This window comes from Tachysurus vachellii, chromosome 9 (genome assembly GCF_030014155.1).
Source record: "Tachysurus vachellii isolate PV-2020 chromosome 9, HZAU_Pvac_v1, whole genome shotgun sequence".
Lineage (NCBI taxonomy): Eukaryota > Metazoa > Chordata > Actinopteri > Siluriformes > Bagridae > Tachysurus > Tachysurus vachellii.
Window position 1 is genome coordinate 17,123,539 of NC_083468.1, and position 16,165 is coordinate 17,139,703.

General features: G+C 38.9%; 2 protein-coding genes across 2 annotated transcripts in view; one reads left to right on the plus strand and one right to left on the minus strand.

Annotated features, from left to right (window-relative positions):
* si:ch211-212o1.2 (uncharacterized protein LOC492735 homolog) overlaps positions 1-3,835 on the plus strand; it is a 34,433-nt gene extending 30,598 nt beyond the window's left edge. The window contains exon 6 of the mRNA XM_060877985.1: positions 1,963-3,835. Within this exon, the coding sequence (XP_060733968.1) occupies positions 1,963-2,084 (122 nt within the window). The 3' untranslated portion in view covers positions 2,085-3,835. The remainder of the gene's footprint in view (positions 1-1,962) is intronic.
* Positions 3,836-5,431: 1,596 nt separating this feature from the next.
* On the minus strand, positions 5,432-15,870 carry si:ch211-216l23.2 (uncharacterized protein LOC565061 homolog). The gene is made up of 9 exons (XM_060877986.1): positions 15,642-15,870; positions 15,227-15,298; positions 13,287-13,370; positions 13,055-13,137; positions 12,789-12,912; positions 11,602-11,801; positions 9,507-9,782; positions 6,619-6,801; positions 5,432-6,223 (listed from the first exon to the last, which is right to left on the minus strand). Exons 1-9 carry the CDS (start codon positions 15,866-15,868, stop codon positions 5,763-5,765), a joined length of 1,710 nt encoding a protein of 569 aa, XP_060733969.1. The 5' UTR covers positions 15,869-15,870; the 3' UTR covers positions 5,432-5,762.
* Positions 15,871-16,165: the final 295 nt, after the last annotated feature.

Genomic DNA, 16,165 nt, shown 5'->3' on the forward strand with positions numbered 1-16,165 from the left:
GTGTGTGTGTCTGTGTCTGTCTGTCTGTTTCTGTCTGTCTGTCTGAGTGCATGTGTCTCTGTGTCTCTGTCTGTCTGTGTGTCTCTGTCTGTCTGTGTGTGTCTGTCTGTCTGTGTGTGTCTGTGTGTGTCTGTTTCCGAGTGCGTGTGTCTGTCTGTGTGTGTGTGTGTGTGTCTGTCTGTCTGTCTCTGTCTGCCTGTGTGTCTCAGTTCTTTGCAAGTACAAGCATTACCCTGGTGTCTGTCTGTGAGAGTCCCTGTGTGTGTGTGTGTGTGTGTGTGTCTGTCTGTCTCTGTCTGCCCATGTGTGCGCCTGTGTCTGTGTGTGTAAGAAAGAGCTGAGTGGGGATGCTTGTGTGTCACCCTGTGCCCCTGTGGACAACAGATGTGAGTGCGGGGAGGAGTGTGTGTCTGTGTGCCAGGAAAGCAAGCGGGTTGACTTGTCTCCATTTCTCTTTTCTGAAGAGGTCTGAATGAAGAGGAAAAGGGTCCCTTTTTTTAATTGTCACGCTTCTCTCTCTCTTTTTCTCTCTTTCTTACTCTTACTCTGTCTCTCTCTCTCACACTCTCACACACACACACACACACACACACACACACACACACAGGAAGTCTCTCAGCATGGCTGGGGCTCCTCCACCAGGTCCCCGGGGCCCCCAGCTTGCCTTTGTATGTGCGACTGGCTGACAATCTCCATGTATATTTAATGCTAACCTGCTGTCAGTGCTAACAAACAGGCCTGCATGGAGAGACAGATTGAAAGGAGGGACACAAAAAGGAGTAATCAAACAACAAGGCATGCTACACTACTCTCCTCTTACACAGAGAAGACCACTGCAGGCACCACACGCGCACACACACACACACACACAGTGGGATGTTAAGTGTATATCAGGTTTAGAGAAGAACTCCGTATGCGTGCTCCAGATGTGGAGAGGTGTTGTGTCTGTCTGAGAGTCTGAATTTAGGAATGCAAACCAGTGACTGCATCAATATGATAAAAACAGTGTTTGAGGATATAATTACATTTACATGAATAGAATTCACAATAAATAATACTTTCACCAAGCTGTGGACATAAAGGTCAAAAATCTCTCATAATGTGTGTGTTTTTTAAACAGAAAAATAAATCTAGTAAATAATAAATTCTCACATTTGTAAGACATTTTCCAACCCAACCACAAACCCAAGTGGTGTTGGCCATCTTGAAATGTTCTTCTGTTCCAGCATCTGCACCTGGTGGTAACCCCGCAGTGTTGAGTGCAGGAAGTGTCCGACATTCCACTGTGTTTTCCGTTGATTAAGTTCATCATCTGGGTGCTTGAAATGCACTTTTTGTATTTATACTACTATTTAACTCATTTATTTATTTGTATTAATTATTTATTAACTGCCCCCCCCCCCTTTCCCTCCCCTAATACACACACAGCCTGTTCAGGATAAAGCAGTTACTGAATGAGCATTGTATGATTTCTGTGTAGAGCAGCACGAGTGCCACACTGCAGTCTGTACACTCACATGTTAATCAACCTGCTGCTGTTCTGTATCCTGCAGGATTACATTCTGACCACAGCTCCTGCTCACATAACATTTAAAACCACCCAGACCCAGGATTTTATTTCAGGTGTCTTACAGGAGCCCCGTCCTAAAGAGACTGTTATTGGTTCATCTTCCATTTATTTGTTGTCCAAGTCTTACCTTAAGAAGAACCTCACAATAATTGCTTTTTAAGGAAACTCAAAAATGTTGGCTTATTATTATCATGAATCTCTCTTTCTACATTAATTGTTATTATTATAATTATTATTATTATCATTAATAATAGTAATAGTGTTTTTCTAAGATCTGGTGTTGGTTTATTCTGTTTTTAAAGGTAGAAACATGCTGTGTTTGAGTAATTGTTTATTAATTAGTTAATCGCTCGCTCTCTTTCTCTCTCTCTCTCTCTCCCTCTCTCTCTCAGGCTGGCTGAATTACCCTCTGGACCGAATAGGTTTCTGGAGAAGGATGGAGTGGTTGGTGGAGAAGCTAACAGGACAGAAGCCACGCTGTGATGACATGGCCTGGGCCAAAAAGACAGAGTGAGATGATAACAAGACTGCAGCACCGTTCACTTCCACTGTCTCTCGCTCCTCTCCTCCTCCTCTGAGCTGAGTTGGGCCTCCTGGAGGGAGAAAAGCAGAATATAGGCCTTACCTCTGACCCCCTAATCAATCCTTAACCCCCTGTTTCTTTCCAACACTAGCACAAAGTTTCCGCTGCTGAGGCCTTGGCTTGTCTCTGAGGTCTGTAACACACACCGTCTCTGACTCTTCCACGTCTCCTCAGTCTGCTGGGTCTCATTCCAGCTCCCTCCCACAGAGCAGGAAGAGAAATTTGAATTTAAGGCATGCATCTTGCAGCACAGCACTAAAGCGATAGTAATACAGAGTAAAGGCTGATTAGTAATAGTGAATCATTTAGTACTAATTCTCCTACTGTCTGCTTGTCGTAGTGGCTTTCTCACATCAGAAACCTTTGTCCTCTGGAGGTTGGGCTCTCCAAGGGCCAGGAAATAGATCTGTATTTATTGTTTGTGCTCGCCATCGGTTTTGGGGTCAGTTTGTTTTTTTTTGTTGTTGTTTTTTTTGTTTTGTTTCAGCACAGTGTTCGTTCAGCTTTTCTTTAGATGTTAAATGTCCTCTGTATTTGTCTGAAAATGATGTCTGTGTGTTGAAATGTTGAAATAGAAGAAAGCGAGTTTTGTCGTCTGTCATGTGACCTGTGCTTTGGTGAATGTTTTCCATGTCCACATGTACCACAGAGCAGAGTGCAGATTTCAGGTTGCACGACATGAGCACTTAAGTCCTCGAGATAAGGGCGCCTGATTAGTTTTTGGACTCTAGAGTCCAGCTTATTTAAAAAAAAAAAAAAATACTACTCACTCTTGCAAGTTTGCACTTGGTCTCAGTCAGTGAATTCACAGTGGCGCTGCTGAGACGGAACCAGAACAGAGACCGAGCCGTTCACATTGTCTGTAATTCTGCTCACATGATCATAACTGGTTCTTGAATCCATGAAGCAGAACGAGTGCAAGCTTCATGTTGGTCGCTACCAGACTAACGCTAAAGAATCCAACACTCCCGCCGTTTCCACTTAATCTCTATCCACCGCACACGTAGCATTGTGCAGCTGCAGCGGACAGGAACTTCAACATGTTTCCTCTGTACACAGAGATGATGTGCAACTCCTTAACGTTCTTGATTCTTGTGAAGAAATGTGTGAAATTTGTGACTGCTTAAAGACAAACTGTTACATTTTTACTCTAAAGTTGCTCTTATCCAATAACCAGTAATATTAAAATCCTTTTTTCTTAAGTGTTGTGTGAGGAAACAGAGATTAGACTGGAGTATTACTTTTTTTTACCTCTTGTGGATTACAACAAGGTAAAAAGAAAAAGGTCAATTGAAATATATTAGCATGCTGTATTTGGGAAAACACTCCTCATGCCTCGAATGATAAAAGCTATTCTGTAAAAATGAATTGGAGATTTAAAAAAAGACACCCAGGTATATTTTTGCCTTCTTTCAAGTGCAGGTAGAAGGTTGAGAGTAAGAAAACAGCCATAGTACATCTGCTACACTCGTCTGTACGCTCATCTTCCGTTACTCCAGCCGCACTAGATGTGTTTGTTCTTTCTCTCTACGGCTTTATAATGTACGTATTTTGTACTAAGCAATCAGCCTTGTATTTATTCGTACTGTCCATCTTGCAGCTAATGCTTGCTGCTAGTCTGCCTTAAATCAACGTTTTTATTAGCTGTTTGATTTAATAAAGATCTAGTAAGTTGCATTTTACATTTGTCTTTTTTCATTACATATTTTTAATTATCTGAACTTTTTTTCCCCTTTCAGAACTTTTCCTGAATTTAAGTACGAGTCATTCTAAATAATTGTGAGTTCATTTATAAAGAAGAATGAAAGCAGTAACAAGAAAGCAGCAGTAATGAGTCATGACCCCCTGTTATTTATTTCACTGGTGATTGATTTTACTTTTTTATAAGCTGAAGTTTTGCTTTTGAATAGTGTTGATTAATTCATGGGTGACTTAACCCTAAAGAAAGCAGGTTTAAGTTATTGGCTCCCTCCAGTGGCTGAATGGTGCCTACACACAGAATATAGCTATATTATGAGTCTGGCTTTAGGCAGCTGCGTCTCAGGTCATAGAATAGAATTAAAGGTTTCTTAAGTATTTTTCTAGCATCCTGGTGGTGGGCAAGAGAGAGATTTTATGCTATCATTCGTTTTTTTCTTCTTCAATAATATAATGCTATACTTTAAGTTGCATTATTTGAGTATATAAAAAAAGAAATTAAAAAAAATCAATCCTAATATTTTTTTCAGCACACAAGTCCAAATAAAATGATTAGATCTTAGGTTTGGAATTGACACTGTGGGGTTTAAATCACCCTGATGTCATGCAAGTTGTATTGATTCAGTGTTCAGTGTACAAGTCTGCCACAACAGAAGAAATGAACAACTTTTGAAAGCCAGAAACTAAACGGTCGTCACTACAGAAATAAAGGTCCAGAGGGGAGACGTGAGATCTGATATAAACTTAACCTCTACAATACACTAGAAATGGAGCAGCACACATGCTTATACAGAATCATACTGAGTTACTGTCACCTCCAGGACTCACTCACTCATTCATCTTCTACCGCTTATCCGAACTACCTCGGGTCACGGGGAGCCTGTGCCTATCTCAGGCGTCATCGGGCATCAAGGCAGGATACACCCTGGACGGAGTGCCAACCCATCGCAGGGCACACACACTCATTCACTCACGCAATCACACACTATGGACAATTTTTCCAGAGATGCCAATCAACCTACCATGCATGTCTTTGGAAACCGGAGTACCCGGAGGAAACCCCCGAAGCACGGGGAGAACATGCAAACTCCCCACACACAAGGTGGAGGCGGGAATCGAACCCCCAACCCTGGAGGTGTGAGGCGAACGTGCTAACCACCTCCAGGACTTTTAGATTCAATTAGTTTAGTTAGGAAGATTAGATCAGTAGTGTTTTATAGTTAAGGCTCCTATGTCATTCAAGTGGTGTAGATGAACCAGCAGTTTAATGGTGAGCTGCTGAGCCTGAAGACTGTAGGAGGTTGTTGTAGAGCCATCAGTGTGTGATTCACTTCTCTCTATTGGGGAATCTGAATGAGCAGATGTATAGAGGGGTGGTTGGGATAAATGAGGGCAGCTGTGGGGATGAGTGAAGTGGAAAGAGATCTGTGTGGAATGTGGTAGTGAAGAGGGATGAGTACGAGATGCTAAAGTGGACGGAGAACAACAATGAGTCTCAGCAGTCTTTTAGAGACAGAGAGGAGATGGGAATATATAGGAAAAAGTAGACAAGAAACGGCAGGTTCAAGCATGTACAAGGATCTGAAACTGATCTTTTTTTATTAATGAACCGATTGTGCCAAATACATAAAGACCAACATACAGTATAATACATACAAAAGATTGAAAACAAAATATACATAGAACCACATGAACAATCACAAGGTAACCTCAAGAATATGTAGAATTATTCCTGTGTAAGTCGTCATAGAGGGAGACGGCTTAAAGTCTGTGCTGCTGCTCCTGCCAGAAAGAAGACAACTTTACACAGGATTTATTCTGGCCTTAGTAGCAATCCATTCTCCACCAAGATGTTTTAACGAATCACAAAGACAATGCTTTGTATTTATGGATTTGGAAATAAGTCTGATCTTAAGACAGACCTGCTGGATTTCTCACACGTAGGTTCCTGAGTAAGGGTGGAGGTGCTCTAAGCCCACTTGGGCCATTCTGCAAGAGTGGACCATGAGGTGGTTGTGGTGGTCCACGTATATGGTAGCCATGGGGTCCATTATGAGGCCTTGGTGGATGTGTGGCATGTGAAGCTAGCATTCCTCTTGGTGCTGGGGGACTGCTTAATGGTTGCAGATTGCGAAAGGCTGAAGAACTGTGAGGAGCAGGAGGACCATGGAGAGGTGGAGGACCATACAGTATTGAACGTGTCTCAGAGGAACAGGGACCATGTGGTAGTGAATGGCCACGAGATGTAGAGGGAGCTTGAGTTCCAATTGGGCCATGCGGTGTTGGTGGATCATGAGACAGAAGACCCTGTGGAGCTCCTTGAAGGATGTTCAGTGAGAGAAGAGGAGGTGGCTTAGTTTTGGGATACGAGTCTAAAGAGGAGAAAAAAGTTTTAAAACGTTGAAGGGATATCCTGAACTGTTTTTCTTCTGTACACACTACTTCATAGCATTTAGATATCCAGCTGAGCTACTTTATTTCTATAAAATGTATCTAGTCTTCTAGTTACATACTAGAATAATTTTAAAATGAGTTGCAAATGCAAATGTTCTCATCACCAGAAACAGATCTGTAATTATTTTCAAAATTAATTTGTCGATGCCTGAAACAAACAAAGCACAATGGAACGATCATATAAATGGGATGTATGAGAATGCAAGGAGGCCTGGGGTACACCCTCTCAATCCAGTTAAGAAATGCGTTAGAAAGAAACACACACAAAACATAAAATGAATTTGTTTGTATGCAAGTACATGCAATAAATGACCTGGTGCACTCATCGGCTGTCCATGAGCTGGCTTGGCTATGCCAGAGGAAGGGGTCGGGTGCTCAGTGAGCGGGGGGACAGAACCAACAGGTTTAGAGAGAAGGGGCGGTGGATTCCCCAGACCTGCAGGAAGACTGTTCGTTGTCTCAGGAGCAACTTTACCATCTTCTTCTTGAGAGATCGCTGAAAGAAAAAAATATATACAGTATATTGATGTCCAGCTCAGTCACATTGGCTGGAAATGGGTGTTTTATTAAAACTCAAAATCATGTGGTGATTATAAACCTTTTACAAGGAGTTTTAAAACTATGGACTTTCCTGACTACAAAGTATTGATTGCTTCAGTAGTGAAAACGAAGTCAACTGCATTTAAAAGATTATATTCCAGCTAGGGCTGGGCGATAAAATGATAACGATATGTATCGCGATAGACACGTGATCGATAGCGATATAAAAATGTGCTCGATAAGACGTTCGATATTTTTTATTCTTCGTCGGAAGAAAACAGAGGTTGCAAAGCAGGTTTGGTTGCATTAACAAAGGCACTCACTCTCTGGTAACCTAGCAACTTGGGGAGTGACACTCTAACAGCCAATCATGTAACAGTATCATGTTTGGTTGCGCCGTATCGTTGTCTCGTGCTGGTGCTGGATTCCTCTTCAGTAACCGGCGACTGATAAGCAGAAAATGAGCCGCAGCGAGCGAAGAAATTGTAAATAAAAGAGGAAAAGTCAGCGTGCCAGTATGGCAGTTTTTTGGATATTATAATTCCTCTGCCTCAAAGCCTTTTTTAATTAATTTTAAAGCTCATGTCACGTTCTTGTGCAATTATTTTGTGTGTGCGTGCGAGTGTGTGTGTGAGACAACGTGCTTAGGTAAAAGCGAAAGGAGAGCGAGGAGTTAGCGGTCTTTTGATTTGAGCGCGCGGGCTGCAAAATGTAAGGGCGCGATAACAATGGCAATGAGCAAAGAGAAGAAACAAACAGGAGAAAACGGCAGAAAATGTCCAAGTTTTGGGACACTATCAGAGCGTCTGTTTTCAGCAGCAGGAAACATTGCTTCAAAGCGCAGGGCAAGCCTCAGTTCTGAGCATGTTGATGTGCTTATCTTTCTTCATTGCAATCACATGCTCCTTTAAAGACTTTTAAAGCACACACACGTTGAGAGAGAGAGACTCTGATTAATTATATTCTGATTAATATATATATATATATATATATATATATATATATATATGCATGCTTAAAGCACTCAGTGTGAAACCATGCATGACTCTAGGTCCAAGTTCCTGTCCATCCTGCCTCTTAAATACCACAAAGCTTTCCAAGAAGACAGTAAAGGTTTATGTTATGCCTGAACTGTAGATTTAGAATCTTTTAGTTCTGAAGGTTAAGTTGCATGACTTAAAGGCAGTATTTTTGTATTATTATTACTATTTATTTTAATGTATGCCTTTAGTTTTGATACTTTAAAAAAGTAATTTGAAAATAATTAATTTTTTTGATTTTGCATCTCAAAAAATGGTTCATTTAAAACCCAGAATGTTTGGCACTTAAATATACTTACTTCTTCTCAGTCATTTGTCATTGTTCACAGTAGAAGTACAGACAGAGAAACAATGGGTAATATCTAAATGTTTATTTTTGATAGAAAATATTGTTGTATGCATTGCATACTATGCATTTAAAAATAAAAGTTCATTTTTCTAAAAAAGGAAAAGAATTAGTTATTCATTTTAAGAGACCCGTCTTATTTTGTCTTGTATATTTAATATTGCTCTTTAATTAAGCAAAAATTCATTTTATCTGATTATTCGATGAAATGTTTGGTAGAATACTCGATTACTAAAATATAAGTCTACAAAAATATACTTGAATAGTTCAACTTCAAGTATGATTAAAGAATAACTTGAGTTACTTTTTCATATTTCTGCAGGTTTTATATTTCAAACTATGTTACTGTATGGTATCGGGTTTGTTTTTTATATTACAGATGTATCTCAGTCTACCTCAGTTTTATTTACGTTTACAAAACACTGCACATATTTTAAAACACTTTATTCACCAGAAGGTGAACAGCTAGTGAACTTCCTAACACTAAACTTGCACTAAATTCTCAGGTTTCTCTATGTTTATATTTAACACTTTGCACTATTTTATTACACTTTATTAAGCATTTCTTACATTTTCTTTCATTTTGCACCTTAAATGTTAAGAGATAATTATTAAGTGTTCATTGTGACTTTAGACTTATGTTTACATTATAATTATTTGAGTTTTCCTGGTTGTTGACATTTCTGTCTTAATAACTGAAGGGATTATGATAAGAGGAAGGTTTAGCTTAAAATAAAAATGTTTAAATGTAATATATTTTTCTCCTGGACCCTATTTTAAATGGGCCATAAAAATGTTATCGATATCGATATCGACCGATATGAAACACTGATATAGTGATACAGTTTTCGGCCATATCGCCCAGCCCTAATTCCAGCTGTTAGGCCGGATGGTATCTCATTACAAACCCAACTGATAAGGCTTATGCCCATAATGTTTTGCCACATAGCTATCCGACAACTTGATGAAAGCCTGCTATTCATTGTGTGGAGAAAGCACACATACTGTAGCTAGCTAGTCACCTGCTTTTCCATCATTTTAGTCTGCCAGAATTCAGTCATGCAACAGACAAAGGGAATTCTCTCCAGACTGTCACATAAACAGGATCCTCCAATATTGGTTAAATGTTACCAAAATATTTCACATACATCAGAGACAACAAAGCATGCAGCCCGCAAACGCACACACACAAAACTCACGATCCATTATTTCTCAACTCAACTCTAGCGTACACAGTGTAGCTGTGTTCAGCAGGAGATCTCCATGCGTACTCACCTTGCAGATGGTCCTGGCGGTTGTGTACATACGCAGCGATGGAGTCCAGCTCCTCTGGGTACAGGTGTAGGCCCTCAGCCATGAGGAGGAGCAGGTGGCGTGTGGCAGAGGGCACAGCATGGCGCTCCAGCTTGGCCCGCTCCAGGTAGTCATCAGAGAGCTCAGAAGCCCTTGCTGCTGCCTCCGCAGGGTCACACTGTCGCCGGGCACCACTCGCACGCCCATACTCCACCATCACTAAGTCCAAAGCCTGCTCTCTGGGCATGTTGCGGTGAACTGTGGGAGTGAAATGAAAACTTAGTCACAAGAGAGGAAAAGCTGAATACATAGTGCACAAGTAGAGCAGAACGAGACAAGTAGCTCAGTCCCAGTATCAGACACATCCTTTAATAATAGGATTCATTTCAGGATGACAATGTTTCAGCTATTTCAGTTTATCAGCAGCAATATTATTAAATCTGCTTTTCTATCTTTATTTACCCTGCAACTCTGAATAATTTAATACTGGGTGTTTAATTCATTATTTCAATTCATTTTCATTTCCTTAACGCCTGAAAGCTTTCAGTATGAAACTGGTAGTTTAAGATGGAATGTTAGATTCTAATAGTTCAAATAAAATGAAGTTAATTAAGTATTGTTATATTAAGTATTTCAGATTGTTCCACAGAGACGCCATACAGTAGAACAACAAAATTCCATTTGTAAATGAGCTCTTTACAGAGAGGAGCCAAGTGGAAGCAATAAACACGTTTTTAATCAATTGTATGAGTGTTTAACTGCCTTGTGTGTGCGGGCGTCAATCTGCAATAGGAATCCCAGTTAAAACAAAGTTACTAGCAATGCTTTCACTATTGTTTGTTTATTTGTTTGTGACACTGAACATTTAAGAACCAATAAAGTGGTATAGGCTGCTGTTTAGGTAGATATCCAATTAAAGGCATGCAAATACAATTTGTTAAACTAATAGTGTTTTTTTTTATCTCTTTTTATATTTTTCACCTTAGTCCAGCTAAAGGTAGCAAAGTCTACTGAATCTTGGAAACATTTGAGATAGAAAGCAGGAACAATAACATACACACAGTATAATTAATAGGAGCAGCTGTTGCACATGTGGAGTAATGATGTTCAGTTAATGTTCACATCAAACATGAGAATGCAGAAATGTCATCTTTATGACTGTAGGGCTTTTTACACCTGGTCACTTCATGCGTTTTCTGTGATCGGATAGCTATCCGATCGTAAAAAGACGTCTAATTGCCCTCCGAAACGTTTTCGAGACTGATATAAATCCGATCGTTCAAACCACTTGAGGAGGTGGTCTGGGACGCATTTCAGATGAAACTGGACAGGGGTAAATGAATGTGGTTGTTCAAGCCACATACAGCAGCGCTATACTCCTCCCAAACGGGAGTACGTCACTCGCAAGTGCTGGCTCCGATCTTTCACCCAGGTGTCTCGTTGGGTCTTAAAATGCACTGCTGCCAGTGAAAATGCAGCAAACAGTAAATGCTGTTTTTTTTTGTAGCATAACCGTCGTAACAAGTTTTTTCGTCTTATTTTTGATTGCATTCTGAAAACCGCATACACCAAAGCATGTTCCATTTTAATTACCCCGGAAATGAGATAAAATATATTTGCATTTTGGGCGGGAGTAGAAAGATCGGATTGATACCCGATTCGCCAAGACGCATTTATGTGGCCTAATGTAAATGGAACAGTTTTAACAAATCAGATAGCTATCGGATCAGAGAAAACACATGAAGTGACCAGGTGTAAAAAGGCCCTGTGGCATGGTATTTAGTGCCAGTATTGAGTATTGGTGAGCAAGAAAGCATCTCTGGCAGAATGCAGAACCATGCCTGAACAACACATCATTACAACACCAGGTTCCACTTCAGTTACAAACTGGAATAATTGACATGATTTTATGCATTGTGCAGCTGTCACATGATTGTCAGATTAAATCAGTGCAGGAACGAGCAGCTGTACAGGTGTTTGTATCAGTGGCTGCTGAGTGTATGTTACAGAAATGCCTACCACAAAACAAAGGTAAGTTTTGACTGGTTATTTTGCTGTTGCTGTGAGGAGAACTTACTTTTGAGGGACTCTGAAAATATAATTACTGTGCATGAGGAGAGAGCTACATTGGTCTGTTCGACGAGAATACATAAGGGGGAACCATCTGAACGGACATCCTTTAGGGCCCGGGTCAAGCCTGACTCCGTCTGCAGGTAAAGCATTTCCACCATGAGGCCACGCTCCTGCAAACAGTGGCCTAACGATGTTGCGTAATCCCTTCGAAAGAAAAAATAAGAGAGCTTGTTATTGACCTCCATGCAGTGGAGAATGGAGAAGGAGTGCAGGAGGATGAGTGAAGTCAGCCATGCGGATTAACAAGAACTCAACGGTGGAGGCGTTTATGGCTAACAGCATATTTTTGAGTAGTACAGATATTTATGTTCTTTAAAAAAGTTCTGAATCAGAATGTAAACACTCAAATTCATTTCTTCGTTTCATTTAAAGAGATGACAATTTCACATCTTTCATTTTCATTGGATAAATGCATAAATGTAAAGACACATTTCAATATTAAAAAAAAAGTAACAAATAATTTACATGAGAGAAATAACATCACCGTGACCATTAAGCCAACTGTTTTATAACCAGTTGCTGACCATCAATTTCTAGGATGTTTTTTCATTGGACACAATCCTGGGAAAATCATAGAATACTATATTATATATATATAATTATATATATATATTATATTATACTTATTTTATAACAAATATATATTTTTCCCCACCATTAACCTCTGTACTTTGCATGCTTTACATAATAACTACATTATTTTATTTTGTGCATTAAATCTGGGCCCATTCTCAGTAAATATCCCTTTATGTATTGTATCTTGTAAACCTTTTTGTATCTTCATAATATATATAGACTATACTTCCCCTGCACTGTACCTTTTGAGCTTAAATATTTATTGCACCAGTATTACTTTTAATAAAATATATTTTGATGTGTAATGTGTCTTTGTATTTCATATTTCCAGCATTTGAATGATTCACAATATTCAACTGTTATAGGAACACCAAAGGTGAATGCTTCTCAATTTGAAACCTCAAAACGTTCAGTTTAAATGCAATGTGAACCTCTTCAATAAATTATATGAATTTAAAGAATTTTTTTTTTTGCTAAGATGTTATTAAATATGCTACAAGTTAAAATATGACTAAGATATTAATAAATCCATTTCATATTGTGCAAAGGACTCACAACTTCTGGTTGTTCAAAGAAAGCACAACACAGTCAGCAGGCTGCTTGGCTCCATCTCCATGAAATTGTTGATAAAATCTCTGGTACAGAGCACTGCGCTTGTCTCCATCCTTCAGGGAGGTAACTGATAGAAAAACAGTTTTTTTAATAGCGTAAATGTTATATACAGAAAGGTTGTTCCATTGACACTATACATTCTGAGAAGCTTTAATAAGACAGTAATTACACAAGACGTGCTTTAAGAACATATACCTTAGAATAATTACCGTTTCGGTCATGAAGTGAAGTTTCATAGGTTTTATAATCTGTAGGGTCGGAGTAATCATGACTCTGTTCCAAATTCTCAAAGCTGAAAAGAAAAAAGAGATTAACATAAATTAAAGGTTCATTTCAGGGCTTTAATGGAATCCTTACTTTGAGGTAAATAATGTTTAAAGAAATTGCCATAATGTAGGAATAGCTATATCAGACACAATCACAAGTTTAATATGGTTGTACCCTTCTGCTCCATGGTGCGAGTCTTTTCTTTCCTCCTGTCCAGGATACGGCTGACTTCGGAAAGATCGAAAAGGTTTCGTTCCACTAAAACAAGCCAAAGGCAGAAACTGCATGTATAAGCTGCTGACTTAGGTATAAATTACACCCACCTAGGAATTAGCTCATTATTAATTAGTTAAGTAGGAGATGCTTTTTATTCCTTTAAAATGATCCACATCCAAGCATTAAAATAATCATCTGTATATAATACTGTATCCTTTCATACAACATTTCTAATTATATACTTTATAACCTGGAAACCATGCTGATAAACTTCAAACGGAGAGAGAGAGAGAGAGAGAGAGAGAGAGAGAGAGAGAGAGAGAGAGAGAGAGACAGAGAGAAAGAAAGGAAAGTTTATACATATTCTGTATTTTTTCAGATATTACTTGTTACTTTATAAACAAACAAACAAACAAACAAATAAAGAGACCACAAATACTATGTGAAATATAAAGCTCTAAGGCTTTACGGGTAATTTTAGTGTTTTGTAGTTTGTGATGTGTTCAATACCCGTCTATTTTAGTGTTGTGTCGTTTGTGATGTGTTTAATACCCGTTTAGTGTGTTGTGTAGTTTGTGATGTGTTCAATACCTGTTTAGTGTGTTGTGTAGTTTGTGATGTATTCAATACCCATTTATTTTAGTGTGTTGTGTAGTTTGTGATGTATACAATACCCATTTATTTTAGTGTGTTGTGTAGTTTGTGATGTATTCAATACCCATTTATTTTAGTGTGTTGTGTAGTTTGTGATGTATTCAATACCCATTTATTTTAGTGTGTTGTGTAGTTTGTGATGTATTCAATACCCATTTATTTTAGTGTGTTGTGTCGTTTGTGATGTATTCAATACTCGTTTATTTTAGTGTGTTGTGTCGTTTGTGATGTATTCAATACCCATTTATTTTAGTGTGTTGTGTCGTTTGTGATGTGTTTAATACCCGTTTAGTGTGTTGTGTAGTTTGTGATGTGTTCAATACCCATTTATTTTAGTGTGTTGTGTAGTTTGTGATGTGTTTAATACCCGTTTAGTGTGTTGTGTAGTTTGTGATGTGTTCAATACCCGTTTATTTTAGTGTGTTGTGTCGTTTGTGATGTGTTTAATACCCGTTTAGTGTGTTGTGTCGTTTGTGATGTGTTTAATACCCATTTAGTGTGTTGTGTCGTTTGTGATGTGTTTAATACCCATTTAGTGTGTTGTGTAGTTTGTGATGTGTTTAATGCCCATTTAGTGTGTTGTGTAGTTTGTGATGTGTTTAATGCCCGTTTAGTGTGTTGTGTAGTTTGTGTTGTGTAGTTTGTGATGTGTTTAATGCCCGTTTAGTGTGTTGTGTAGTTTGTGATGTGTTTAATACCCGTTTAGTGTGTTGTGTAGTTTGTGATGTGTTTAATGCCCGTTTAGTGTGTTGTGTAGTTTGTGATGTGTTTAATACCCGTTTAGTGTGTTGTGTAGTTTGTGATGTGTTTAATACCCGTTTAGTGTGTTGTGTAGTTTGTGATGTGTTTAATACCCGTTTAGTGTGTTGTGTAGTTTGTGATGTGTTTAATACCCGTTTAGTGTGTTGTGTAGTTTGTGATGTGTTTAATACCCGTTTAGTGTGTTGTGTAGTTTGTGATGTGTTTAATGCCCGTTTAGTGTGTTGTGTAGTTTGTGATGTGTTTAATACCCGTTTAGTGTGTTGTGTAGTTTGTGATGTGTTTAATACCCGTTTAGTGTGTTGTGTAGTTTGTGATGTGTTTAATGCCCGTTTAGTGTGTTGTGTAGTTTGTGATGTGTTTAATACCCGTTTAGTGTGTTGTGTAGTTTGTGATGTGTTTAATACCCGTTTAGTGTGTTGTGTAGTTTGTGATGTGTTTAATACCCGTTTAGTGTGTTGTGTAGTTTGTGGTGTGTTTAATACCCGCAGGAGAGAACAGACAGCCGCCTGCTGCTCCTCACACTGCGCGCCCACGACGACATCAACAACCGGCAACTGAGGGACAACACAAGCTACCAGTTATAACCAGTTATAACCAGTTATACACTGTACACCTTCATCCAGTGTAAACACCAACAACACAACTACACCAGTGACTTGTGCTTACTATACATCCTACTAGCAATGTAATGTGTCAGTTAATTAGGCAAATAACATTACAGTTATGAAACGTTATGTGGGAAGATAGATAGTCAAATATGTTCCTTTTAAAGTTAGCTAACAAAAAGCTCCATATTGGTCACTTATAACAGTTAATATAAGGATTTAAATTAGCTACAGCTAGCTGAAGGGTCCAGTAGTGCTAGCTAACATCAAGATGCTATTTAAAGTAACATACCTGGTGTCAATGGCTTGCAGTTCTGATAGTAGAAACAAAATAAACACCCTCGAAACTTTAGCAAAATCAGGAGAAATTAGATAAAAACGGAGCGCAAAATTTAAATAAATCATTCGCTGGGCTATTTTTCCAGCAATGAAGCAAGTCTTCCTCGGTCGAATTTGCTGAAGGGGTTTGATGTAGTGTGTAGTGCCACCTGCTGTACGACGAGGGCAAATACTGAACATCAACATCTAATGGATCAACTTGCACTCTCACCATTATTCAGTGTTTAACCCATCCACCCACCCCTCAATCCCTCCACCCATCCACATTTATCCACTTTATTCCGGTCGATGGATCAGGAAACATTGGGTGTAAGTTGGAAATATATCTTGAATAGGACAGCAGTCCAACACAGCTCTTAAACGGTTCCACAATTAAAACTTGATTGAAAATTTAAATTTTTAAGATATTCTTTTACTCAAACCTCTCACTTTTTACTCATTTATCTTAGCCAAGACCTGGGGCCTATCCCAGGTGTA

What these genes read in the sequence shown, in the direction of transcription:
- si:ch211-216l23.2 (XM_060877986.1), bottom strand. Translation starts at nt 15,868, where the DNA reads ATGTTCAGTATTTGCCCTCGTCGTACAGCAGGTGGCACTACACACTAC. An exon ending in CTGTCTGTTCTCTCCTGCGG is followed by an intron (nt 13,371 to 15,226) that starts GTATTAAACACA and finishes GGCTTGTTTTAG; the next exon opens with TGGAACGAAACCTTTTCGAT. An exon ending in TCGCACCATGGAGCAGAAGG is followed by an intron (nt 13,138 to 13,286) that starts GTACAACCATAT and finishes TTTTCTTTTCAG; the next exon opens with CTTTGAGAATTTGGAACAGA.